The sequence below is a fragment of the Oryza glaberrima genome, chromosome 9 (assembly GCF_000147395.1).
Source record: "Oryza glaberrima chromosome 9, OglaRS2, whole genome shotgun sequence".
Taxonomy (NCBI): domain Eukaryota; kingdom Viridiplantae; phylum Streptophyta; class Magnoliopsida; order Poales; family Poaceae; genus Oryza; species Oryza glaberrima.
In genome coordinates this window covers 19172585-19199830 of record NC_068334.1, presented here as the reverse complement: position 1 = coordinate 19199830, position 27246 = coordinate 19172585, and the positions used below count along the sequence as shown (strand labels likewise).

Here is a 27246-nt window from a genome sequence, read left to right as displayed (position 1 = left end):
CAGCCAACAATTTTGGTATATCATGATAATTAATTAGTTCATCCACCCTGCTAAAGTCTTATCCCAAAGCAAAGCTATATATAAGTCTGCAGGTAGCCAGATGCTACCACATAAAACCAGGAATTAAATGATTTGTTGCATCCATTTCCCAAGTTTGCTGGATTGTGGCTGTTCCATCTGCTTGTTTCTGTGAGATCTTATTTTGCCTCATTTTGTAGATAATCTGATGTTTGATCGGTTGATTTGTAACAGTAAAATGTTTTGAATGTTTTCTTTCAGGCCAAACACAAGCAGGGAAGAAAAATGGTGAACTTCTCCAATAAACTAACAAAAGATCAAATTCCAGGATGGGAGGAGTATGGCCGTTTTCTTCATCTCTTCTTTATCCATGAAATGAAGCATAGAGATTTTGCCTTCGTTTAAAAAAGAAAATAAAATATAATTTGTTTCAATCCTGCAACCAAGGGCCTATTCACTAATTTGATGCTATTTTCAACCATACCATTTTTTAGCAAAGTTGCTAAAAAATGTCTATGTTTAGTTTGTTGCAAAATTTGGTCAATACATAAGAAATCCTGCCAAAATTTTGGCAATATTGCCATCTTGCTAAAATTTTATCATTGACAAAACTTGGTAAGGTTTATTTTGGCTACAATCTGAACAGGCCCCAAATTCTACAATTGACATTAACACTGAACTGCCATATCCTTTTTTCTGATAAATTTGGTCATTTCAGCCTTATTTTCCTGATTGATGTAGGTACTACTTTAACTACAAGATGTTGAAGGGAAGAGTAAACGAATACACGGAGCAGACAAAAGAAGGAACACAATATCGCCGACGTGTTCTTAAGGACTTCTCAAAGTTGCTTGATGATGAGGTGAACTTTAGCACTTGCGGTTTTATTCAGCTTAAACTATTCATTCAGGGTAATCTAATGTTTTTTATATGTATTTTTCAGATTGAAAAGATTGTGCTGTTCATGATAGAACAGCAAGGGCTAATTGCAGCGAGGCTTGAAGATTTGGGGAAAAGAAGGGCAAGGCTTCAAGACATTCCACTTCTCCAGGAGATCACTGAACTAAGAGAAGATTACAGATCAGTTGGCCTGGATCTTGTAACTCTTCTGAAGTTTGTCGAACTTAATGCGAATGCGGTTCGAAAGATACTGAAGAAGTTTGATGAAAGGTTGGGGTACAAATTTACAGATTATTACGTCAGAAGCAGATCAAACCACCCGTATTCTCAGCTACAACAGGTTTTCAGACATGTGGTAAGATACTAAGTTTCATGGCAAAATTCAGTCATGATGTTTTCACTGCCATAAAGATAAGTTGTTGAACAGGTACTGAATTCAATGAATTGTGAATAAGTAGGGAATTGGAGCCGTTGTTGGGGCATTGTCTCGCAATCTGAGTGATCTTGAGGAGCGTCAGGGAAGCTATCTGAATATCTACGATCAGCATCCTCTTGCCATTCCAAAGGTTCAATCTTGTCCTCTTGCCAGTACAAATTACTTCATCTGTTTTTAAATAACTGACAGTTACACTATTCAAGTTTAAAACTTTAACCGCTCATCTTCTTTTCAGAAAAAAAATATAAATACTTGAAAATATGATGGTACTACAACTTTCATTCATGATAATATAATTTGTAGTCAAAGTGATATGGCAGTAGTCAACATTCATAGTTATTCGAGGACGGAGGTGTAGTGCTACACTTTCATAGTGTTTATGTATAGCTCTTAACTACCATTATTGATCTTGTGATATCCGAACTTCTGAAAAAGGATCCAATAATCGATCTGATAACGGCGACGGCGGACAAGCTGACGAACTCGACGAACTTCCTGCGGTTCCTAGGACAGCACGCGCTCATAGCTCAAGCAGACAGCACTGCAGGTACGTATATACGTAGTCCAATCAATGGCGGAGCTAACCCTGTTCATCAGGGCCAGCCAGCCAACCCCGATAAAATTCCCAAATCCTCTAGCAATTAACATTGTTTCGATCCATGGTTAATTCACCGTGCTATATTTTTGGCTTGGCTTCGCCTCTCTGTTGCAGGTACGGAGGACGAACAACACGTCGGAGAAGACAAGTACCATCTCATGTCCCTCGTGCTGAACCTCGCCAACACGTTCCTCTACATGGTGAACACCTACATCGTCGTCCCCACGGCCGACGGCTACGCCACCAGCCTCGGCGCCGCCGCGACGGCGTGCGGCGCCGTCATCGGCTCCATGGCCGTGGCGCAGGTGTTCTCGTCGGTGTACTTCAGCGCCTGGTCCAACCGGTCCTACTTCAGGCCGCTGCTGTTCAGCAGCGTGGTGCTGCTCCTGGGCAATGTGATGTATGCCATGGCGTTTGATCTTGGCTCCCTGACGATCCTCCTCCTTGGACGTGTTCTCTGTGGGTAAGGATCTGCAACCATTGTCTTTCTCGTCAGGTTAATTATAGTCGTTTAGATAGCTGAAGATTATGAGAAGCAGTCAGGGTTAACGTTACCATGTTTGCTGTAAAAAACGGTGCATATCGGTTTACCGGAAACCTATTAAACTAACTAGTACCAGCTAAAACTGATCGGTTTTAAGCAAGACCCTAGTGGTTTTTCGGAAACCGATTGGAATTGCGAATCCTGGAAGCAGCTGATGAGAATGTGAGAAAGATTTTGGTTGTTAGTTCATTTTCATGATTCTGTAGCTACTGATCCCGTGCTGCAAACAAGTAACAATACACAGTATTCTGACTATAATCTCCAACCTTTTTAAACAGTTCAGATTCTTACACAAATTCTGAGAATCAATAGCTACAGAATCCTGAAAATGAACTAACAACCAAAAGCTTTTTTTTACAGTATTCCGTAGCTACTGATCAGAATACTGTATTATTACTTGTTTGCAGTATGGGATCGGCGAGAGCTGTGAATCGGAGGTACATCAGCGACTGTGTTCCTCCAAGAATCCGGATGCAGGCTTCTGCAGCGTTTGTCAGCGCTAGTGCTCTAGGAATGGCCTGTGGCCCTGCACTTGCTGGTCTTCTTCAGACAAATTTCAGCCTGTATGGTCTCACCATCAACCAGATCACCTTGCCTGGATGGATCATGGCGTTTGGTTGGCTTGTGTACTTGATCTGGCTGTGGATTTCATTTCAAGAACCGGATCTTGGCCCTGATGCCAAAAATTTCTATGAGGGTTCTTCAAGTAGCACTAGTACAAGTAAGCAAACCATATTACTTCCCTCGGTCATATTGATATATATTGTCGTTTAAAATAAGATTTGATCAAACCTTTTAACCTGTGGTCATTGATAATTTCGTAATTGTTTTTTTTTAAAACAAGTAGATTGTATGTGTAGATTTGTTTGAAAAATACTATCATAATATTATAAACTTATTAGTTTTTTTAATATTATTTTAATAGAAAGTTGATGGTCAAAATTTTAAAAGTTTAACCAAAACTTGTATTAAACGTCAAATATTTATGACCTGATGGACTAAGATTTTTTTTCAGCCAATATTTCTTCCTTTTTAACCACAAAATTATTCTTTTCTATCTAATGCAGGATACATGGAGCAAGAAAAGATGGAGCAGGGTTTCACCGAGCATCTCCTGCCATCGGAGCAAGACGAAGAAGATGACAATGGCGACGAGGAGCATAACGAGACACTGTCATCATCGACGACCACACTGAGGCCAGCTTCGTCAGTAGCCTCAGCCTACACGCTGCTGACTCCATCGGTGAAGGTCCAGCTGCTGATCTACTTCATGCTCAAGTACGCCATGGAGATCCTCCTCGCCGAATCGAGCGTGGTCACCGGCTACTACTTCGGCTGGGACATCGGCACGGTGTCCGTGTTCCTCGCCGTCCTCGGCCTCAGCGTCCTCCCCGTCAACGCCATCGTCGGCACCTACATCAGCAACATGTTCGAGGACAGGTACGGTGATCAAGAAACTCACCTACGTTAGGAAACGATGGACAAATAAACGATAAAAAATAATATATAGATTAATTATAGAAGACATGAGATTTAATGTGAAAAATCCTCCTAAGACAGCAGAGAAAAAACCATGGGCACCAGCCAGCAAATATCTTCACTATATCAAGATGAGGTTACAACGCCGAACGACGGCTCACAGGAAGTACATATAAAGGTGAAACCTAAAAGAATAACGATCCATACCGTGCACAACACAATGGGCCTCCGCTTCGCTCCGTCCGAAGTGGGTCTTTGTATGAGTGTAAATGAATTTGAATCACAACTTTTTTTTTGAGGAAAGATCATTATATTAGATAACGATCCGGCTTTTTGGAGAAAGCCCAAGACAAAAGTACTGCAAGCAAGAGAAAAAAAAGTTTTTGCAAGCTGGAACAGGCTCCATGCAAAACCCCTGATAGAGTTCCTAAAAGGAAATGACAAAACGTTTGGGGAACAGTGACACAGTACTAAGGCATTTCTTAGAAAATTATCAGATATCTTCTGGCAGATGAACTTCAGGTCTCCAAAGCTTCATTTTCCAACTCATCTCTTCTATCCAAGTTTTCAGGATGCCCTTCATCTCTTCACTCTGTAGCAAACTCCATTTCTGCATAAACATCAACACATTATATAACAAGTGCATAGGTGATTTGATTACAATCCCTTCAAACACAAAATTATTTCTTGTCAACCATAAAGACCAACAGCATGCAACTAAAATAATCCACCAAAAACCACTTTTTCCCCTCCTCTTTACTAAGAAGAAAAAAAAATCTGAAAAGGACAATGGAGACGTCTCCCAGCCTGCCACCTCCCTAACTGCACACCATAGGAATCTAGCTAAAAAACATCTGAACATAATATGCTCAGTATCCTCCACCAGATCACACATTTTACAATTAATCTCCCCTTTCCACTTCCTCTTTTTCAGCTGAGCAGCACATGGGATCCTTCATTTCAAAGACATAAATAGAAAATGTTTGATTTTGAGGGGAATTTTTGCTTTCCATAGCCCTTGGGCTCTGGAGTCAATGACCCCTCCAAAACTTAGTGCTCTGTACAGAGATTTTGAAGAGTAGCCTTTTTTCTCATCCAGAGCCCATTTTAGTTCATCCCAGCCATCCTCAATCACTACTACATTCAGTAACTTTTTTAGATAAACCCAATTATCCTAGGACTCCTTGTCCAAATTTCTTCTAAAAGTCAGGCCCCATTCCCCTCACTGCCAAATATCCCTTACACTGCACCCCTGTTGCTCATTAATCTTATACAAGTCCTCAAATTGCACCCTTAAAGAAACTTGCAGAAGCCAAACATCATCCCAAAAGCTTGTTCTCCTCCCATCTTTCACCACTCTCTTTGTGTATAACTGACAAATTTTTGCAACATCTTGAAGACCACTCCAGAATTGGGATACATTTCCCTTTTGTCCCTTAAAGAAACTTTCCCCCTTCAAGTATTTCTTATGTAACAACTCAGTGCATAGATCATGTGGTTCCTTTTCCAATTTAAAGATCCACTTTACTAATAAACTTATATTCATTTTCCTTGTTTCTAGAAAACCTAAAACCCCATAATCCTTAGGCCTGCTCATAGCACTCCAACTCATCATATGGTATTTCTTCCTTTTCTTCTGTACTCCCTGCCAGTAGAATCCCATAGCATATAAAGGGATAGAGGACATGCAAGAGTTTATAAGAATCTCCTTTCCACCATAAGAGACATATCCTCCCAGCCAGGTCCCTAATCTTTTCTCCATTTTTTGGCCTATAAAGAATAACTCCCTCTTTCTAACCTTCTCAGTGCTTATAGGCAGTCCCAAGTAGACAATTGGCATTTCTCCTTGTTGACAGTTCAGCATATCAGCAAAGTGCTCTAATTCCCCATCTTCTAGACCTACACCAAAGACTTCGCTTTTTTGATAATTTATTTTCATTCTTGATATCTCTTCAAAGCAGAACATAAGGAACTTCAGAGTCGTAATGTTTTGTCTACTTGGCTTCACAAACAGAATCGTGTCATCCGCATACTGTAGATGAGTGATACCTCCTTCAATCAGATTTGGAGTCAGACCTTCTAGCACCCCTGCTTTTTTTGCTGACTCTAGGATCAGATCCAAAGCATCACCCACTAGGTTAAATAAGATGGGTGACAAAGGGTCCCCCTGTCTTAATCCTCTATATGTTCTGAAGAATTCCCCTTGTTCTCCATTTATGTTGATTGCCACTCTACCACCTTCCACAGCATTTCTTATCCACCCAATAAATTTTTCTCCAAAGTTCTTCTTTCTCATGACCTCCACTAGAAAGGGCCATTGGACTCTATCATATGCTTTTTCGAAATCAATTTTGAAGATAATGCCCCTCTCTCCTTTACTCTTCAGCTCATGCAGAACCTCATGCAACACTACCACCCCCTCCAAGATTGACCTTCCTGGGATAAAAGCAGTTTGAGTCCTGCTAATCACTTTCCCAGCAATTTCTATAGCCCTCATAGTCACAGCCTTAGTTAGAATTTTCAGAATGACATTGAGTAAGCAAATCGGCCTATACTGTCTGATTGCGTTAGCCTCTTTAATTTTGGGTAGTAATGAGATCACCCCATAATTTAACCTCCCCAAATCCAACTCCCCTTTGCACATATCATCTAACAATTCTTTGATCAATCCTTTCAGCATAGCCACATATTTTTAAAGAAACCTATGGAGAAACCATCAGGACCAGGGCCTGTATTAGATTTTATGTCCTTAATCACCCTCTCTAATTCTTCCATACTGAAATCTCTAGTTAGCTTCTCTCTATCCTCTTCAGACAAGCGTAACTTCTCCCTCCATGCATTGTCAGCCAAACTAACTCCTATTAGGGTCTCTTTACCAAATAAGGATTTGTAGTACTCATATACATGATTCTGTATATCTTTGAACTATGAAATAATCTGATCTCCCTTTTGAAGAGAAAAAATGTAACATTTCCTCCTTCTCCCATTAGCTATCCCATGATAATATCCAGTGTTCGATTCTCCTTTTATCAGCCAAGTCTCCCCACTTCTTCTCTATCACATGATCTCCTCTTGTGCATATATATTCTCTAGTTCCTCCTCAATTTTATACCTCTCTTCCCATTCCTGCTCAAACAAATCACTCTCATCTGCTTTACTATCGATATCAATCAATCTTTGTTCCAAAAGAAGCCTTTTCTCTTTTGATTCTTTCCCTAAATTTGCTTTCCACCCCCTTAACATTCTCCTTAAATCAGGAGCTGCATAATGCCAAAAATCAATTGCCTTCAGCTGGAATCTCTTAGGCCATCTTTTACAGATCATTTCTTTAAAATGTGGTACCAGAAACCAACTCATTTCAAATTTAAACTGCCTTGCTACCCTTCTCTCCTCCTTTTTAGTATCCAGCATAATTGGGCAATGATCTGAACCCACTCTTAGCAAAGACGTCACAATGGTCAATGGATATTTCAACTCCCACTCCTTATTTACAAACACTCTATCTAATACCACTCTTATGGGACAGATCTGTTTATTTGTCCAGGTGAACTTCTGTCCTAGCCTATGTAACTCAATCAGCTCATGATCAGCCACAAATTTGTTGAAATCCTCCATCCTATGGATATCCACTTTCCCCCTTGACTTTTCATTGCTGAACCTGTAAAGATTGAAATCCCCTCCAATCAAAACAGGTAAAACTCCTTTATCTAATTTTTGGTTCAATTCCTCCAAAAAGATTCTCCTCTTACTTTGTTTTGCAGGTCCATAAACATTTATAACTTCCCAGGTAAACTGATCCTTCCTCTGAATCACCACCAAACTCATGAAAAACTCCCCTATCTCTACATTCAACACTTCCAGCTGATCTTCTTTCAAACCAATCAGCATCCCCCCAGACCTCCCCCTAGCTGCTGAATAGTGCCAAGTGAAGCAATTTCCACACAAAGCAATTAACTCCTTATCAGTGAAACCCTCCTTCATTGTTTCTTGCAAACATACCAGGTCAATGTGTTGTTCTGCCACCATATCCATCAATTGTTTGCTCCTCCCCTTAGCCCTTATTCCCCTTATATTCCAAAATAGAACTTTCATTTGAACTTTGTTTTTCTTCTCCCCTTCCCCTTCTTCTGACTTGAGCACTGTTTTCTCCCCTTTTTCTTTCCCCTTGTCTGTATACTCCCCTCAATGTTCTCATGCATCAGAACCTCATCCCCTTCTGATTCCTCCTCAGTTGAATTAATTTCTTCCCCTCTCAAATTACTATCAATTTCCCCTTCTCCCTTCTTTTTTGCTTCCTCTGCCTCTGCCTCCACTTTTTTCATTGCTTGGAATATGGCTGCTTGGGCCTCCTCCCTAGCACAGATGATATCCAAATTCCTATCTATCTCACTATCATTGTTACCTAACATTATACTACTTAATTCAGCAATTTTTCTAAGTTGACTTCTATCTATAGATGAAAAGACAGCAAAGGGATTAGCATTACCTCCATCCAAATTCTTCTTTGAAGTTCTGATTTCAGCCTTGGTCGCCACCGGGATATCCTTATTTTTGATCCTGTCACTCTGCCTGATAGCCTGTACCACCTCTTTTCTTCTCTTCTTAGCTTCATGCATGGGTTGCTCATTTTCCTTATCTCCCTCTTGATTGATTTCTATCTCCATGCTCATGTTATCCTCTTCCCCAAGCAGATTCTCCCCTGTTTGGTTTATCTTTCTCTTTGCCTTCTTCTTCAAAGTAAGCTTCCAGTTTCTGAGTTGAGATCATCCCCTCCTGCTCCTCTAAATCAGAGTAGTCATAGTCCACTTCATCTTCAGCCTCATAGGAGTCATTCAGATTCTGAGACAGACTGTCAATTTTTTCCACATCCATCTGAGTGAGCATATCTAGAGACTGATCAGCTGGCACTCCTTTTGTGTTTACCTTTTGCTCCATTTGTGACTCCCATACTACCATCTCCTTGCCTGCATCTCTTCCAGATTTTAGTATTGTCTCAGGATTCTTATAATCCCCATTCTTCTCTGAAACTTGGTTCATTGTCAGGGCCAGCAACTGCTGTTGTTTTGACCCTGGCAGTTTTGGTGGAGCTGAATGAGGTTCAGGCCCTCTGCTCCCTTTTGCTTCTCCATACTTCGATGACTCTTCCTTTTTTTTGGAGGGACTCTTGTCATCACCTTTATCCTTGTCAACATCCTTTTGTTTTTCCTCTTTTTTTTTTCTTTGGAGAAGGATTCAGTTGCTCCATGTTTCCTTCTTCAGTCTCCCATCTGATTCTATATCCCACCCTGTTTATGAACACAGAGGTGCTTCCCTGAATTTCCTCCGGTGAACATACTGCCACCTTGACCCTAACCGGTCCCAAACGTCTCAAACTTGTCTCATCAATCTCAATTGGCTCCCCAACCAAATATGATAGATCTTTCAACTCCTTCTCCTTTCTAGCAATTCTAGGCACCCTATAAGCTTTGACCCAAACTTCTCTTAGCTCAGCAAAAGATTCCTCTGTCCTGTTGGTCTCCTCCACCTTAGCTTTGATAGAGGAACTTAAATCAAAACCATCAAATTTTGTCAGCTCTCTCCTAGCCTCCTTTGAAGGGAAAGATATCAGGAAAGTTTTCTCACTGATTGCAGTCACCTTCCAGTCCCACACAACTCCCTTAAACAATTTGTACTTCAGCTTCCATTCTATCTGATCCACAGAACCTTCCCCACTAATTACAGTCAATATCCCCCTGATAGGAATCTGATCATCTTCTCCCCCATCAGTCTCAATCGTCATGCTATTAAAGCACTGGCCAGCAATCCCATATCCGCACAGATGAATCCCCTTGCGATGGAAATTTGAACATTCTGCAGCAATATGACCAGATTTCTTACATGTATAGCAGATTGGAGGGTTCGGGCAGTCGATTTGAAGGTGTCCCTCTTGAGCACACTTGAAGCATTTGATAACTTCTGCTCTTCCTCCTCCAAGTCTGCCCCCATCCCCTCTTCCCCCATGCCAGCCACCATCTCCACCGCCGCCCTGCCGCGCCACATCTGGACGACCTCCTTGCCAGTTCTCGTTGCCGCGACCAGCTCCCCTACCCCCCTCCCGGCGTCCCACCGGTGATCCAAAACGCCGAGGTCCACGCTGTTCACCACCTCGCTCCCTGCTTCCCTCTCTCTCCCCTTCTCTCGCCCTTTCCCTCTGCAATCTCTCCCTCAACTCCCCTTCGGTGAGGTCACGAAATCCCCTCCCCTCTTCCCCAAATCGCCGCTTCACCGGCTGCCACCCCCTTGCGGTCTACGATCCATACCTTCTCTCACCACTTCCGCAAAAGTTCGGGAATCTGTGAATCCAGAGGAAAATCGCAAGCCTCTCCTAGCCTTCGCCTCCAATCTCGTCACCTCACCCCTCCTCACCTTAAACCCTAGCTTCGAGGATGGAGGCGAACCCTTCTGCCTCCAAATCCAACGCTGGGATGGGCTAAGACCTTCTTCCTCCGCGATGAACTCAGCTGCAGGCCCCTATCTGCTACAGAGATCTAGCTCCCGCGAACCCAATCCTGCCTCGCGAGGCCCAGCGACCCGCTTCCCGGGCCTAAAACGACCCACGAACGAGATTCCCGTGAGGGACTCGAAGTCAAAAGTCACGGGGGGGGGGGGGGGGCATCCCCCTCCCTCGTCTTCCCGCGCTCGTCAGGGCCGAATCCGCCATTGACGACCTTCCCGAGGTCGACCTCAGAATCGCCTTCCGAAGCGCCAGAGAGAGAGAGTCTAAACCTAACGCCATCCTCCCCTGTCCCATTTGAATCATAACTCGACAACCTAGCTAGATAGTTTTCAGTTTTTTTTTCAGTGTATTCTTATGTTGGATTTGCAGGCAGATACTGGTGGCGTCGGAGATGGCGCTGCTCGCCGGGGTGATGCTGAGCTTCAAGCTGACGGTGGAGTACACGGCGGCGCAATACGTGTGCTCAGCGGTGCTGACGTTCGTGTCGGCGGAGGTGGTGGAAGGGGTGAACCTGTCGCTGCTGTCGCGGGTGATGTCGGCGCGGCTGTCGAGGGGGACGTACAACGGCGGGCTGCTGTCGACGGAGGCGGGGACGGTGGCGAGGGTGGTGGCGGACGGCACCATCACGGCAGCGGGGCTGCTCGCCGGGGAAGGGAGGCTGCTCAACGCCACGCTGCTGCCGGCGCTGCTCGTCTGCGTCGCCTCCATCGCCGCCACGCTCTCCACCTACAACTCGCTCTTCTACTAGCATCCACGCCGTAGAACTTCAACTCCTACGGCGATGGCGACGGCGGCGGGGGCGGCGATCGTCTTTTTGGGCACTTTTGGTTCTTTGCCACTGTGCCGAACTGCTGATCGATGCTTGTTTGGATATATTGCTTCGAAAAATAAAAGTTTACCCATTGAGTATATCAAATTCAACTAAACCAAATAATTTGACAATAATTTTTTTATTAAAAATAGAATCGATATATTTATATATATTGTATTATTTAGACATTTGGAAGCTCCCACTATGACTAGAGAGATACAATCGCTGAATCTGTTAAAAGTAGATATATATATTTTTTACAATACCAATTACTGCACATGGTTAAATTTGGCTAAGACTAAGAGCCAACCAATCCTTCGTGTGTGTGTGTAACATGGATGTTTACTGTAACATGAGGTTTCAATTGTGTTCGCTCGTCGATATGGATGACAGTCGGTGAAATTTGAACAATCTTTATAAAAAAAAGGTTTTAAATTTGTTCTTTTAAAAAATTGGCTGGTTTATCAAGCGGAAATTTGTCGATTTATACTTTTTCCCCTCTCTTTGCCTAATGTGGTTTTGTCGGAGAAAAAATATAGTTCAAAACACATATGTGGTGTGAACCTGGGAACTGTATTAGATCTAATGGCCCTTTTTAATCGTAAGAATTAAAAAAAAATGAGGAATAGAAAAAACACATGACATAAATGTAAATGTAAAATAGAGAATTACACAACACATGAATGACCGTTTGATTGGACCACATAAATTATATGAGAGAGATAGAATCAAAGGAAAATTTTCAAGAGGTTAGACCTCTTGCTAACTTTCATTCAAAATGTCTTGCTAACTTTCATTCAAAATGTCTATATGATTACTCATTCCATAGAATTTTTTAAGGATACGATAAGATTCAATCATTCTTCTTTACGAAAAGATTCATTCCTTTATTTTAAAGCCCTCATAGGATTTGTTTCCATAGGATTAAAATCCTTCAAAATTTTTATTTTTTCCCCAACAAATCAAAAGATCCTAAAAATGGACATATGAGATTTATCCACATCGGAAATTAAAATTTTACTCTTGTTATACGCCTACTTCTAGATTCAACAGTAATTTTAAGGTTTCTAATATATACATATGTAGTTTGCAAATACTTTTTTTTTTATTTTGTCTGTTCAAACCTGCAAATACAATATCGTAGAAAAATTGTAATATAGCACTACCCCTCGTAGTAGTAGGCTGTAATTTCATTTGGGTTCTAAGGCCTGGTTTAGTTCCTAATTTTTTTTCCTAAAAACGTCACATTAAATCTTTGGACATATGTATATAGCATTAAATATAGATAAAAACAAAAACTAATTGCATGATTAGTCACCCTTTTCGACATTCGGTCAAATATTCGATGTGATACTAAAAAAAAATTTTCATTTTGCGAACAAACACAGGGCATAAATGGTAAAAAGTACACAGGTGAAAGTAGAAACGAGCAGGAGGGACAAAGGTGAAAAAACGTGGAGAGGAGAGAAGCTGAGAAGGGAAGGAATTCTTGCACGTAGCCCCCACCCGCACCACCACCGGCGTCGTCGTCTCTCTCCCCCAGATCTCCCCTCCCCTCCCCTCCCCCCTCGCCACCACCGCCAGCCACCGCGCGGGATCGGGGAGAGCGATGGCGGACGGCGGCGGCGACGGCGCGATGCCGGACCCGACTGTGCGGAACCTCCTGGAGCAGGAGAGCCTCAAGTGGGTGTTCGTCGGGGGGAAGGGCGGGGTGGGGAAGACGACGTGCAGCTCCATCCTCTCCATCCTCCTCGCCTCCGCTCGCCAGTCCGTCCTCGTCATCTCCACCGACCCCGCCCACAACCTCAGCGACGCCTTCCAGCAGCGCTTCACCAAGTTCCCCACCCTCGTCCGCGGCTTCAACAACCTCTACGCCATGGTAATATCACGCCCAATCCCTCCCCCTCCCCTCCCCCCCGAATTCGTCGATAGACCTGTAGTTTCCACGAATTTGAGGGAATTGTGGTGTGTGCTATGATGGAGGTCTGAAGGAGGAGAGGAGATTGAGCAAGTAGAAAATTACTTGGTTTTGTAACGAAGCATAGGCGATTCACACTAGATATTTCCATAATTGGGGCTCGTTTCTGTGTGTGCGTGCGTGCTGCTACGTGTGTTATGTAGACTTTGTTTTGTGATGTGGGGTTGTATGCTTTTGAACCTTTCCGAATGGAGGTGTTTCTTGTGCTTAATACCTATTTATTTCCTCTAGTATTATGCCTCTTCGGGGATGCTAATTGAAGGTACCGGGCTTGCAGATGTTTGGCTCATGTCTAATAGATAGAGAATAAGGCGTCTGGTTTGTGCAAAAACAATCACCCATTATCTCGCAATTATCTCTTCCTATGTTCCACTTGTTGTAATTGAAAGTGATACTTATCAAACAAGTGGATGTTGTTTAGTGATTTTGTGATGGTTTATTCAATTGACCTTACTTTTAGTCCATGTAAAATAAATTTTCGTTAAGAACTTTTCAGAAAAGATACTTAATTGTGTTTTCTAATTCGTGATAAACAAGATAAAACAGGTTCCAGTACAGTGTCATGATTTTCTTTTGCAGACTATTGGTGCCCATATCTTTAAACTGCCCCCCCCCCCCCCCCCCCTTTTCTGTCTTTGTTATTGTACCACTTTGAATTGTTACTCTAAATTTAGGATTGTCTCAACCACTTCATTGTCAATACTTAACTTGCAGGAAATTGATCCAAAGGTCGAAAATGATGACTTCGCTAATGAAGGAATGGAAGGATTCCTTTCAGAACTGACAAATGCAATTCCAGGAGTTGATGAAGCTATGAGTTTTGCTGAAATGCTGAAGTAAGTCTTCCCTTCATTCTGGTGTTCAGCATTCTTCTCATTGCACAGAAGTTTCTTACTCAATGCACTCCTTGATGTGAAACAACTCTTGAGGCTGATCCGTTTTCCTTACTGCAGACTGGTCCAAACAATGGATTACTCTGTTGTAGTTTTTGATACTGCTCCAACAGGTCATACTTTACGATTGCTCCAGTTCCCTGCAACACTAGAGAAAGGTCTAGAGAAAATGATGGCCTTGAAAAATAAATTTGGTGGACTGTTGAATCAGGTGTTCCTTATATATTTCAAGATACTATGCGTGTTGCTTTAGTTATTTGAAACTATACTGATTGTTGGTTGATAATTTTGTTAATATATACTTTGACAGGCAACTCGATTGTTTGGTCTTGGTGATGAACTGAATGAGGATGCAATGCTAGGGAGACTTGAAGGCATGAAGGATGTGATTGAGCAAGTGAACAGGCAATTTAAAGATCCAGTAAGTCTAACCAAAACCTGCAGAGAATCAGAATTTTTTTATTAACTATCAAGACAGACTCTTAGCCTGTTTATTATGGGTGGTCAGCCAACTCATGATATTGACATCTTGAACAACTTATGAGTTTCAAGTGTTATTAAGCTAGAGCCTATAGGAAATCATTATTTAACATTGGGAGTGTATAATGATGTACTGATGTTGTTTAGATTTGGTCAAATTTGTTGGAGAAGGTAGAACTGTACTCACAGTACGCTGAGAACCAATAACCTTTAGTTTGTACAGCAACTTTACAGTACAGATCTACTGCAACCAGAGAAAGTACCCTGGAAATGTTGGTTTGTGCTGTCTCAAAAATATTTAGTGCCAGTACGTTAGTTGCTAGATGGGCAATCAACAGTCAGACCTGTTGTCCAACTTATATACATGAGAATACAACTGGACTAGCGTAAGACTGATATCATTTTTAACCCTTCTTTTTTGTAGTACTACTACTCTACATTAATGAAAGCACCTAATTTTATAAAATTGACTGCTCATTACTCTTGCTTCCCCTTTCTCCCCAGGACTTGACAACTTTCGTATGTGTTTGTATTCCTGAATTTCTTTCATTGTATGAAACGGAGAGATTGGTGCAAGAGTTGGCAAAGTTCGAGATTGATGCACATAATATTATTATCAATCAAGTTCTCTTTGATGAGGAAGGTTAGTACCAGAACTATTTTTTTCTTTCAGTTTTACTGCCTTGAGGTTTCCTTGCAAATGTAGACATAATAGATTGACCTTGAATTTCACGGGCTTATATTTGTTTGTCCTCGTTAACTTCGGCTGAAATACCTACAAATGAAACCTTTGAATGCACAAGACAGGGACCCTCCATAATGATTCATTGCAAAGACCTTTCAATTGTTTTCATTTTGAATGCATCTAAGTTCTTAATATACATTTCAATATAACCATTACTTATTCCTTGCAGCCGTTGAGTCTAAACTTCTAAAGGCACGGATAAAAATGCAACAAAAATATATTGATCAGTTCCATATGTTATATGATGACTTCAACATCACCAAGTTGCCCTTGCTTCCAGAAGAGGTAAGGAATCCACCAGTTTACCTTTTCGAATCTCAATTTTGTGCTGTCCACTGGTTGTTAAAGATATCTGGAATCTGTAATTCTTCAGGTATGCGGCGTCCAGGCTCTGCAGAACTTTTCACGGCATTTCCTTACACCATACAAGGCTGCTCTGAAAAGAGGTACAGTGGAGGAGGTGGAACAGAGAGTATCACTACTAAAATCAGCACTGCAAGAGGCCGAGTCAGAACTAGATAGACTAAGGAAAGGGAAGCAGGTAGCATAATCTTTTTTCACATGTCAAGTGCATGGGAATGCCAAAATCGTGAAAAAAGCGGAACTAGAGAGAAACATCTCCTTTTTGTCTCGCTACATACTGCAGTCGATTTTATAAAATTTTATTTTTCTTCAAATGGGATTTTTAACCTTGTTATAGCTATTGGCAGAAAGTGTACTTCTAGAGTGAGACAAATGTGGGATTTTGCCCTTATTTATTCAATGATCGGTTTGAAGAGTCTGTTCCCCTGTGCAATAATAGGTGACGTTTTTGACTTTTTATTTGCAACGTTTGACCATTCGTTTTATTTAAAAAATTAGTGCAAATATAAAAAAAGATAAATCATATGTAAAGTACTTTTGATAATAAAGCAAATGACAAACAAAATAAATAATAATTCTAAAATTTTTTGAATAAGAAGAATGATCAAACATTGACAAACAAAAACTCAAAAAGACAAGTAATATGAGACGGAGGTAGTATTTCTGTTCTCTAATTGAAGCCTATAAACAACTAGTATTAGTTTAGTAGGCCTTGCCAAGTGACCTGAATCTTACGTTATCATAGAGCGCTATTAGTGTTCATCAGGGCGGCGCTTGTCCCCGCGAGGGAATCTATGGCTCTATTTGGGGAAGTCTCTAACAGTCGCAGCTTTTATTATAATCTCCAGCTCTCCCAAACAAACAATTCAGAATCTATAGTTATAGGATAAAAAATATAAACTAGGAGCTAGAAGCTTCAAACACAGCCCTGCTCATCAGTAGTCATCGTGTGCTTCTCAGAATTTCGAGCTCTCCTAAACAGGTCTCAAGTCTGTTTGCTGCACTTATAAGACTATTATTGGCTCAAGATTGCTAAACTAGTCCATAGTAATAACTTCAAGTGACAGCAGAAACACAAGCTAGAAGAAACAAGAATGATTGATATTGATACTACAGAAATGTCTCACTAGTCTGTCTGATTCAATACAAAAAAATTAGAGGAGATATGGATAACAGGTGTGGAGAACACTTATTTGAGAAACTACTACACTAGGCTGGAAACACCTAATCATGAACTTATCAAACCAGAAATCAATATCAGCAGCAGCCATCATGCCATGCGTGCCACTAGTGGCCATTGGCATAGCCATTGGTGGCATGTCCATTACTGTACTTGGCTTTGGCTGCAGCGATCTCCTCGTCGGCCTTCCTCTCATAGAATCTTCGGTACATGGAGTCAACCCTGGTGAGGTAGAACGTCCCAGGAGGCAACAAGCTCGTGTCTTTGCTCGTCTCGAAATCTTTTGCGCCGTATCGGTGCTCCATCAGCTTCAGCGTCTCCACAAATTTCTCGGGCAAGGTCTGATCACAAGAGGTTGGAGAACATAGGTTATAATGCAGCATTAATAATATATGAGCATAAGCCCAGAATGAGTGAATGAGTATGTAGGATTGCACTCCATCAGATGGAAGAACTGATCTAATAAGGCTCTTCAACTGAAAAGTTTAGGTGATACAGCAAACATCCTACAGATTGTAGCGTTATGAACAGAAGAATTTCTTGGAAGGTGACAATTTGAGGCAGTAACAGATTGATGAAAGAAGACGGGGTACTGGATGGAGGGGATGACAAAGCTCACCATATGTCTTGACTCAAGCTTCTCCGTGGCATTAAGCACTGAAGCAATGATTGATAAACTGAAGGGGTCCTGGCCGTTGTTAAGTTTCAACGAAAACATAGTGGATGTCAAGCCACTGCCGTACGAGAACATAACAATTCGTTGGCCATCCTGTAACACCAACAGTAATTAACTATCAGATTGAAGAATGACACAGGTGAAAGACTACATAAGAGGGAACTAAAGATATAGGGTTTACCAGACTAGCATGCTTGTTATAGAGTACAGACGCCAACGCAGCATAAAGAGATGCTGTGTACATGTTACCAATTTGTTTTGGAAGCAAAGTTGATGGTTGAACTTTGATGTCATACAAGGGCTTTGCTACTTGTTGTGAAGCCTAAAAATTTGGCAAAATATTTTATCAGATCATGAATTAATCGCATAACAACATTACAATATGATGATAATGACCTTTTCCAAGTCACGACTTTGGTAGCTCTCCTCGCCAGTCAAATTTGAGAAAGGCTGGAGCTTCTCTTTAGCATCATTGTCAACAGAGCTAGTATCCAGTTAAAAATAAATTAGTTTGGAAATTTCACCATGGAAAATAAATGAGACTAACTTGCATCCACAAATCGAAAAACCCTCCGGGATTGAATTCTAAATACTGTCCATGTTAGAGAGACAAATCTGAGAGCTAAGCTCAGCTTTTCTCGAAAGGGGGAAATGGAAGAGAAGATATTACAAACCTGCAGTCGCGCGTGAAATCATTATAGTAAAGCCGAGCAAAACTCTTCTGCACAAGCTGTGAAGAAACAAGGGAGTTAAACAAAGTTCACCAGGTCACAAAATCAGAAACAACAAAAATACTAAAGTTCCCTAGCAATTTAAGTTTTGAAAATCTTCATATTCATATTCACACCTTGTTGTATGGAGAATGGAAAACAAAGTAATCTGCATCAGAAATTGAGAATTGTTTCCCCGCCAGCTTTTCATACCTAGTTTAGGAAGTATAATAGCAGTAGAAAATTATTGATCCACCGAAAAATCAGAAAAGTTCAAATGCAAAAGAGAAAGTAACATTTTTTAAGGGAGAAAGTAACAAAGTTTTAGCTGCTCACTTCTTACAAAACTGTCTGTAGCATGAGTCTAGCGCCATCAAGTAGCATGTTTGGGATAGTTTTCCGTCAACGACCTACAATGCATCTGCTGTTATTAACATAATATGGTGCTATAAAGTGTGACACTTTGAGAGGACAGCAGGTACATAGCATCGCAAGAAAAAAAAAACTCTCCAGATAATAGGAATAGTACAGAGGAACAAAAACTAACCGGATATTCACTTGCAAGATCAGGCTTATAGAAATCATAGACGTGAGCCATGTGAGAAGCTTTGTATTTGCTCTCGAATGCAATAGGAGCATTAGGACCAATGAGCATTGCAATAGCAGCAGCACCACCTGTCGGACGAGCTGGGCCTTCCGCATAAACCTGAACAATTCAATAACAAGATGGTAGTCAGTGAGCTCAGTGTTCCAATTGAGACAGAAAGGATCAACTTAGGTAGCTCAAGCTCAAGGAAAATGATGGGTGACAGACCGCGCTGTCCGTGCAAACAACAAGGCCATAGCGTCCATCCCAGGAGTTACTCTCAACCCAGTTCACACAATTCAACAGCGCTGCTGTCCCACCATAACACGCGTTACTGGAATCAACTCCTTCAATGTCAGTATTACCGCATTCCTGCATTTTATGAACAGAGATTAGCAAAAAACTAACAACTCAGTAAAGAAAGGCTCGTGAGGTCAAAAGTGAACCAGACGGCCTGTCAATTTAGGAGGAAATTGATAGCAATTTGATTAACAGACCTCGAAAATCTGCATCAGCCAAGTCTTGATGGATTTGCTCTTGTCTATGACTGTCTCACTGCCAACCTCCAATCGACCAATCAGCTTTGGATCGACCTTGTATTTTTTCAGCAGGGATGTGACAACTGTCATGCTGCAAGGCACGTTTTGTTCAGCATTCAGACAAAAGATCTGTACTGTATTTATTTGAGAGAAGAAATTGCGTGTCGTAGAGTTGACCACTGAAAGCTACACAATTGTACACATCTCCCTTACAACACAAAAAATGGGGCATTGTAGAAGAGTGTTCCTGATCACATATGTAAACATTAGTAACAACAGATTAGCAGTCAAACCGTTGAATTACCTCATCGAGATGACATCCTCCACCTCACTGCAGAAGGCCATGCAATCTTGGCCGAGACCAATGGTGTACTTCCCTTTGCTGGCGCCGTCATGAGCCTCGAGCGATTCCTGCATCCAATCCACCCGCCCATGAGAAAATTCAAACATCCATCCATCCATCCATCCTGAATGGGCAGCATATATATTTCTCACTGTCGATTTGATCCCCACCCCCACACAGGTGGTGGCACCAACATTGCAACGCCGCAGCGCAATCCGCAAGAGATTCAGCTTTCGCGCACCTCACCACCATTGGCGTCGCCCACAACCAGCGCCAAAACCCAAAACCCAGCGCATCCAGGCGGGGCGCCGAACGCATCTAGCGAGACCTCCCAGCACGATTCCGTGATTAACCCAGAGCACAGAGCACAAGAACGAAACGTACCCCCCCCCCCCCCCCCCCCCAAAAAAAAAATGCCGAGATCAGAAGGAAGAAAGCAGAGAGGGAGATCGAGGGAGTGACCTGGAGGACGCAGGTGGGCGGGAAGTAGATATCCATGGCGAGGATCCCGACATCCTTGCGGCCGTCCATCTCTGCTCCCTCCTCCGACGACGACGCGGCCACGCCTCGTGTTCTCCGCCCACGCTAGAGCAGAGAGGAGAGATGGAGATGGAGGCGTCGGCTACTCGGCTCAGCTCCAGATGAGACGAGACCACACGAGCTGTCTCTCCCTCTCTCTCTCTCTCTCTCTCTCGTCTCGTCGTGGGCGCCACACGTACGGGTCGCCGGCCTTGCGTCGCCACGAGTCGGGAACGATTTTTGCGTGTGTGGCTTGTCGCCCGTGTGCACTAGTAGTAGCGCTTTTTGCAGCTGATCGATGAGATGAGCGGCGGCAACGCGCAACTTTGTTGTTGGATTCGCCGCGAGAGGAGGGGGAGATTCCGGGCGGCACGGCACGTGAGGACACGACACGACACGACAGGACAAGCGCGGGTAAGGCGCGCCAGCTGGGGATGGGGGGGCTCAGATCGGATCGGACGACTCTTGCTTGACCAACCTTCGTGTCGTAAGAGGAATTGTTTTCTTGTCTTGGTTACCGATATAATACTACCTCTTTTCCAAAATAAGTGTAAAATAAGTATAGAAGTAGGTATCTATGTCCAACATTTAACCGTCCGTCTTATTTTAAAAATATATAAAAAAATAAAAAATAGTCACACATAAAGTATTATTCATGTTTTGTCATCTAATAACAATAAAAAACTAATCATAAAAAAAATTTAAATAAGACGAACGATCAAACGTTAAATATAAACAACACTTATTTTGAGACAGATGGAGTACTAGTGCACGTTTCTTGCTTTATCTGGGGTTTTGCTTGGATTCGATCAGCTGTGGCTAGCGGCAGCGGAGCTGATGAGCTATGAGCTGCTGGTCCGCAGCCGTAGCCAGCTGAACCGATCGAGAGCAGGATAGTTATAACACGAAAATTGCATATAATTATGATAAGGATGACATAGTAGAAGTAATTACCAAGTGTTTGTAGTTATCTTCTCAAATTAGCAGTATAGCTTGATTATTTTGGAAAACAATCAAATTTTAGAAGGTTGTGTTCTCATTCAACAATTTAGGTGGATTCATCTCATACCATATTACAAAACATCTTGCTTGATTCAGGTGGAGTTCCCACAATCGCTAGGTAATGCCATTTTGGGAACATCATGCAATATTTATCTCTACAAAAGAATAGTTATAATAGGAACCACTTTATTCCTTGCAAAGGAATAAGGTGGGACCATATTAGAAAGCATTAGGTTATAGCAATGCAATTTTTATATTTGATGGTTTTTCAAAATAATCAAGCTATCCATGATAAGTGATGGCTGGATCTTCCTAGCCTCCCACAAGATATGCGCCATAGGCTTAGTCCTTTGCCTTCCCCTTTGTTTGCTACTACCCTAATGCAACTTCTTTCCTTGCTTCATCTTGCTTTTTTGTTAGCATGGTAATGTAGCTTAGGGAACTCTCTTCGTGCACCTCCTCTCATTTCTTCTTGGATATTGTTTCCGTTGTGTGATTGAGAGAATATGCGTACCCCTCAGAAAGTGTTTCTCCTTTGTTTGCCTCTCCCTTGCTTTAGTCATGTCTTTCAAATACTGGGTTACACTTTGACCCTTGACCCATCCCTCGGACCTCCTTATTCTTTTCTGGTAGCCCCCTCCTGAATGGACAACAACCTTGAAGTTGAATCCTTTCTGTATGATGAGTGCTAATGTAAATAGATTACTTGGTAGTTGTAAGCGGAGTTAGAGAGACATTAGATCCCTTCGTTTGAATTAACTCATTCTCTTTTGACGACCCATCCCAAGAGTTATGCCTAACTCCCCTCCTCTTAACCGGCTTTGAATGGACGTTGGCAAGAGTGGCAACCGGATGCCTAGAGCTAGTTGGTTTGATGAAGAACATAGAAGCACTCAACAACCATTTGACACAAATCCAACAAGTTGAAGTACCTGTTGCCAATTGTCTTATGGGATATAGCTCTCCGAGTTACATGCAATTCCCCAGTCTCTCACGCCTTCCGCAACATAATCCAATAATCACAGTGAAGTGTGTTATCAAGTGGGATCTTATAATTTTGCAATGAAAATTTAGGTAGGGATCCTCTCTTCTCCCTGTGAACTTTCAAAAAAAAATCATGGAAATTCACATGTTGAAAAAAAAAACCATTTGCACATTTGCACCTCAAAATGTACCAATGGCCTTAGGCATGAGACACGGCCATTACAGCCTTACAGGGCCCTCTCATGGTCAGGCCGTGGAAGAGGCCTCCCTCAATCTCGGAGAGAAAAGGACATCGCCCGCCACATCTCGAGTTTTTTTTTAGTGGGCCGAAATTCGTCGAAGGCCCCACCGTCCTGCTTCGGCGGTGGCCCCCCTATTAACCCTACCCCACGGGGCCCACCCTTCATAGAGATGACCTCTCATAGACCGACGAACTAGGTCCCCCCCTCGCCGCCGCCGCCGCCGTCACCGCCGCCGCCACGCGAAGAATCAGGAGAGGAGCCCGAGCGAAGCGTAACCCGATCGATCCCCCCCATGGCGTCCCAGCTGCAGGGCAAGGGCGCGGAGACGGCGGCCGCCGGGGAGCGCGTGGCGCCCGGCACCAATGCCGCGGCGTTCGCCGTCTTAGGTTACCCCCCTATCCAATCCCCCGTGGCGTTGCAGGAGGAGGAGGGGCCCCGCGACGCCGCGTTCGCCGGATACGCGCCGATTCGGTCTCCCGTGGTGTCGCGGCTGCAGGAGAAGGGGGAGGGGGAGGGGGAGGAGGAGGAGGTGGACAAGCGCGAGGAGGCGGGGATGGCGGCGGATGGGTCGGCGTTCGCCGCGGGGATGGCCCTCGTGCCGAAGCCGGAGCCCGTGGCGGTGGAGTTCCTGCGTGGGCTAGCGGTGGCGAAGCCCCCGCCGCGGAACCGCGACCGCCACGTCAAGGTGGAGGGCCGCGGGCGCCGCATCCGCATGCCGGTCAACTGCGCGGCGAGGATCGGGCAGCTCACCCGCGAGCTAGGGCACAAGTCCGACGGCGAGACCATCCGCTGGCTCATGCAGCAGTCGGAGCCCGCCATCGTCGCCGCCACGGGGACGGGCACCGTGCCCGCGATCGCCACCACCGTCGACGGCGTCCTCCGCATCCCCACCGAGTCGCCCTCCGCCGCAGCCCGCGGCGACGAGCCCGCCCCGAAGCGGCGCCGCAAGCTCCAGCCGACGCGCGCGGCGGCCGGCGGCCCGGTGGAGGCGCTGGCCGCGGCTCCTCCCCCCGCGGTCTACTACCCCATCGTCGCCGACCCCCTCCTCCAAGCCAACGGCGGCGGCTCGATCTCAATATCCAGCGGCCTCGCCCCCGCCTCATCCGCAACACCACCCACAGCCACCGGAGGCGGCGCCATCCCGTTCATCGCCATGCCGGCAACCAGCGACGGCGGCAAGCAGGCGATGTCACCGGCGACCGTGTGGATGGTCCCGCCCGGCGGCGCAGGCGCCGTGAACCAGCCAATTCAGTACTGGGCGTTCCAACCCAACCCTGACCACGCCAACTTCGCCGGCGCCTCCAGCTACAACGTGGGGCAGAATCCCGGTGTCCACGAGGCGAGCGCCGCCGACCATGCGGCCTCCACCGGCGGCGGCGGCGGCGGCGGCGAGGACGACGAGTACGAGGGGATGACGGATTCCAGCTCCGATGAGGAGTAGTGGCAGCGTGGCAGCGCGACGTCGACGGCGACGCGATGCTGCACAGTTTGCACAGCGCCGACAGTAACCGGAAATACTCCTCCGTACTAGTATTATTTACCTTCTCCTTCTTCTGCAAAACTCTCATATGTTTGGTGGTACAATGTGGTTTGCTCGGTGGTGATTTTGGATTGGTGGTTAAACTTGTAGAGATATACAAGAGTGTCAAGAGAACTAGTATGAAGTACTGAATTCGTTGGACTTCAAAGGCCGTGCCAATGCATACTGCAGAATTTTCTTTTTCAGTTAACGGTATTGGTTTTCTGATTTTCGGTAGGAGCATTGTTAGTAAAACTAGGGTTTTTCTACCCTCCAACATGTTATGAGGGGGTGGGTCTAATGGGCGAGCGTTTGCGCGGGAAGCAGGCATGCAAAAATCAGCCTACGTGTGTCCCCACGTACAGCGGTCCACGTGTGTCCTGCCCTCTTCCACCGCTGCACGCACAAATCGGGTTTTGAAATTGGTCTATGACTTTTCATCCTAGCCAACCCACCTTTTAGTCTATGCGTGTTCAAATGTTTTAATATAGAGAGTTTCTAAACTGAAAGTTGGAGCCAAATCGGAATTGAGCATGTCTACAAACACGCGATTTGAAAATCTCACAATTTCATAGAAAAGAGTGTGCATAAGAGTTTCTACTTAAAAAATATTTCATGCATGGGCTAGAAAAGGAAAGCAACTACGTCCACGTAAAGTAAAAGGGAACGTAGAGGCATTCGAGTGTGTTAGCCTTCTCGTTGTGAGGGATAGGTATTACTCATGGTGCTAATCAAGAGGTATACCTCTTCTAACTCTTGAAGATAGGAGAAAACCTAAAGGAGGGTTGAAAATCCAACAAAGGATTGCTTCAGTGATCGTACATTGCTTAGTACTACAATTTTATTTTTGCGGTTTTGTGGAGTTTGACTAGGACATGTATTCATATATGCTCCATATAATACATGCTATTTACAAAATATTTTCGAAAACTTTTAGTCTATTATACATAAAAGTTCTGTAAATGTTTGGTCGATAATGGAGCATGCCTATGTTCGAAGTTCTAGATATAGATAGGAAGAGGCCCGTGGAAAATTTAGTTATTTGCATCTTTTGCAAGTGGCCACTTTCTATTTGTTGTATTGTGACTTGTTTGCCATCATAGGAGAGATAAATTTTTTAATCTCTTGATATTTTTGTTCACGTGGCTTGACACATTGGCATGCCAATATAAGGATATTGCATGTCCGTGTTCCATACCAGAGTGCCTATGTGTCACGTCATATAGGCGAAAATGGCACAAAGTTAAGAGATGTTTGCGTTCCCGGTGACCACCTCTTCTAGTGACAAATAGTTAACTTTTCCTGTGTTCACAGCCTTGTTGGCTGTGGTTTGCTAAAACGAGGGTGTTTGTGTCATGATCGACTATTCGATGGAATCGACCAGATATTTTTAAGGGTGCAAGCGGGTCGATCCGTGAATTCACTTAGTGCCTATTTGTTAGAGCTTTAACTTCTAAATTTAGCTTCAAGAGTTAGGTTTGGAGTGGAGTTGTAGAACATCCTAAAATCAGCTCAACATCTCTTGTTTATTTTGTGATAGCGATTCACTTAACCTGCTCCCATTATAAGTGGAGCTAAATCTGTACCAAACAAGTTCTTATAAGCCGGTAAACCGCAGAGCATTTTGGAGTCAGATTAGAGGCCTCGCTGACCGTCCGATCAGGAGGTGGGCCATAGCCTGCCCGAGTAGATCGGCAGTTTGGCACCAATGGATCATGGCTCCACCGAAAAGTACAAAATAGGACGACATTCTCGAACAGTACGAGCAGTTGGGCGCACAACTTTCATTCTCGAACTCATCATCTAGCTGAGATCAGTACATACAGATGTATCATGACTCATGAGCTGTGACTTCATTGAACAAACTGCATCAAGCATGTGCGGCTTTCGGGATTTGGGTCGGAGAACTACCGTGGAGGATGAATTAATTACGTTGGTGATTGAGTATGATGATTTTTCCGACACTCCACGAGACGAACCGTGTGCACTACCATCATCATCAACCGTCGGTTATCGTGGTAACTGGGTTTATGGACAAAATATGTATGATAAAAACAAAAATTTATAATAATTAGTAGTGTTTATTTGATCTGTGATTGGTAACCAACCGGGTACCGCCGATATCAATGAGTAGCGGTAACCCACCGTAGTGATAAAAATCTTACACTGGACACATATATTCTCAGCGTCAGTCACGGATGTATTATTCTTGTGTAGCCAGAACACTTCACTACGTATAGTTTCGAGTCATTGGATCGTATGCCCCTCTACAATTTTAGCATTATCTTCAGCATATTCGGAATATTGTGTATTTGTACATAAAAAACTACACGAACAAATACTTAATCTTCCGACGAGACATACATGACCTGCCTAGATAGATAGATACTCGATGTGAGCAACCAAACATATACATACCCGTATATACAAGTCTGCAACCACATATGCACACGAACAAACAAACCATGAAAATTGTAACGTAATTATTGCATCCAATAGATTAGCATTGAGTCATTTTACTTTGTTACACTCCTCCTCGGGAGCCCTTATTATCATTGGTCATTCTGTGTTAAAGAGAAATGATCGCTGAGTCAGATTTAATGGAATTGGATCCATTCTAAATGGCAAGAATTAGGATTCTCGATAACTCTCAATCTCTCTTTCAATTGATGTTTTCATAGTCATCTTGGAATATTTTCGATTTTATTTTTCTTTGATATGTTTTTCTATACGAAAATCAGCTGCAGTACCTCACTGTGGTAGTAATATAACGCTGCAGCACTCGGTCAGTCATGACTCATGAGCCATAACTTTACCATGTGCATTGTCTCTCCATCAATGCCGCCATTTACACCGAGTCCAACAGTATATATATATATATATATATATATATATATATATATATATATATATATATATATATATATATATATATATATATATGTACTCTCTCTTCCTCTTAAAATATAAGAGATTTTAATTGGACGGACACATTCTACTACTATGAATCTCAACAAATGGTGTGTTTAGTTCACAATTAAATTAAAAGTCTGGTTAAAATTGGAGCGATGTGATGGAAAAGTTGAAAGTTTGTGTGTGTAGGAAAGTTTGGATGTGATGGAAAAGTTGGAAGTTTGAAATTTTTTTTGCAACTAGGGCTGTGTTTAGATCCAAAGTTTGCATCCAAACTTCAGTCATTTTCCAT

At 43.3% G+C, this 27246-nt stretch overlaps 4 protein-coding genes across 4 annotated transcripts; 3 read left to right on the top strand and 1 right to left on the bottom strand.

Moving 5' to 3' along the window:
• Window positions 1-303: 303 nt before the first annotated feature.
• LOC127785240 (SPX domain-containing membrane protein OsI_32082) lies at window positions 304-11219 on the top strand. Its single transcript, XM_052312673.1, has 9 exons — window positions 304-356; window positions 760-880; window positions 962-1273; window positions 1377-1484; window positions 1790-1897; window positions 2075-2415; window positions 2904-3211; window positions 3579-3936; window positions 10841-11219. Exons 1-9 carry the CDS (start codon window positions 304-306, stop codon window positions 11217-11219), a joined length of 2088 nt encoding a protein of 695 aa, XP_052168633.1.
• Window positions 11220-12757: 1538 nt separating this feature from the next.
• On the top strand, window positions 12758-16159 carry LOC127784408 (ATPase GET3A). The gene is made up of 7 exons (XM_052311698.1): window positions 12758-13161; window positions 13975-14096; window positions 14214-14364; window positions 14464-14574; window positions 15138-15276; window positions 15548-15663; window positions 15752-16159. The coding sequence occupies exons 1-7, from the start codon at window positions 12892-12894 to the stop codon at window positions 15926-15928; spliced, it is 1086 nt and encodes a 361-aa protein (XP_052167658.1). The 5' UTR covers window positions 12758-12891; the 3' UTR covers window positions 15929-16159.
• Window positions 16160-16821: 662 nt separating this feature from the next.
• Window positions 16822-20556, bottom strand: LOC127784406 (hydroxymethylglutaryl-CoA synthase-like). Its single transcript, XM_052311696.1, has 12 exons — window positions 20238-20556; window positions 19737-19843; window positions 19391-19523; window positions 19122-19265; window positions 18855-19013; window positions 18644-18717; window positions 18445-18520; window positions 18272-18327; window positions 17994-18081; window positions 17779-17919; window positions 17541-17690; window positions 16822-17262 (listed from the first exon to the last, which is right to left on the bottom strand). The coding sequence occupies exons 1-12, from the start codon at window positions 20304-20306 to the stop codon at window positions 17029-17031; spliced, it is 1431 nt and encodes a 476-aa protein (XP_052167656.1). The 5' UTR covers window positions 20307-20556; the 3' UTR covers window positions 16822-17028.
• A 2119-nt stretch (window positions 20557-22675) lies between these two features.
• On the top strand, window positions 22676-24476 carry LOC127784407 (transcription factor PCF2-like). The gene has a single exon (XM_052311697.1). It carries the CDS (start codon window positions 22815-22817, stop codon window positions 23961-23963), a length of 1149 nt encoding a protein of 382 aa, XP_052167657.1. The 5' UTR covers window positions 22676-22814; the 3' UTR covers window positions 23964-24476.
• Window positions 24477-27246: the final 2770 nt, after the last annotated feature.

Bases quoted from the DNA above. Each gene is read 5' to 3' on its own strand.
- LOC127785240 (XM_052312673.1), top strand. From the start codon at position 304: ATGGTGAACTTCTCCAATAAACTAACAAAAGATCAAATTCCAGGATGG. The intron at 1,485-1,789 runs GTTCAATCTTGT...CTTCTGAAAAAG, and splicing joins ATCCTCTTGCCATTCCAAAG to GATCCAATAATCGATCTGAT. The intron at 1,898-2,074 runs GCAGGTACGTAT...GCAGGTACGGAG, and splicing joins TAGCTCAAGCAGACAGCACT to GACGAACAACACGTCGGAGA.
- LOC127784406 (XM_052311696.1), bottom strand. From the start codon at position 20,306: ATGGACGGCCGCAAGGATGTCGGGATCCTCGCCATGGATATCTACTTC. The intron at 19,014-19,121 runs GTCTGTCACCCA...TGAATTGTTCAG, and splicing joins TTGTTTGCACGGACAGCGCG to GTTTATGCGGAAGGCCCAGC. The intron at 18,718-18,854 runs GTTAGTTTTTGT...GATGCATTGTAG, and splicing joins ATCTTGCAAGTGAATATCCG to GTCGTTGACGGAAAACTATC.
- LOC127784407 (XM_052311697.1), top strand. From the start codon at position 22,815: ATGGCGTCCCAGCTGCAGGGCAAGGGCGCGGAGACGGCGGCCGCCGGG.
- LOC127784408 (XM_052311698.1), top strand. From the start codon at position 12,892: ATGGCGGACGGCGGCGGCGACGGCGCGATGCCGGACCCGACTGTGCGG. The intron at 14,365-14,463 runs GTGTTCCTTATA...ATACTTTGACAG, and splicing joins TTGGTGGACTGTTGAATCAG to GCAACTCGATTGTTTGGTCT. The intron at 15,277-15,547 runs GTTAGTACCAGA...TATTCCTTGCAG, and splicing joins AGTTCTCTTTGATGAGGAAG to CCGTTGAGTCTAAACTTCTA.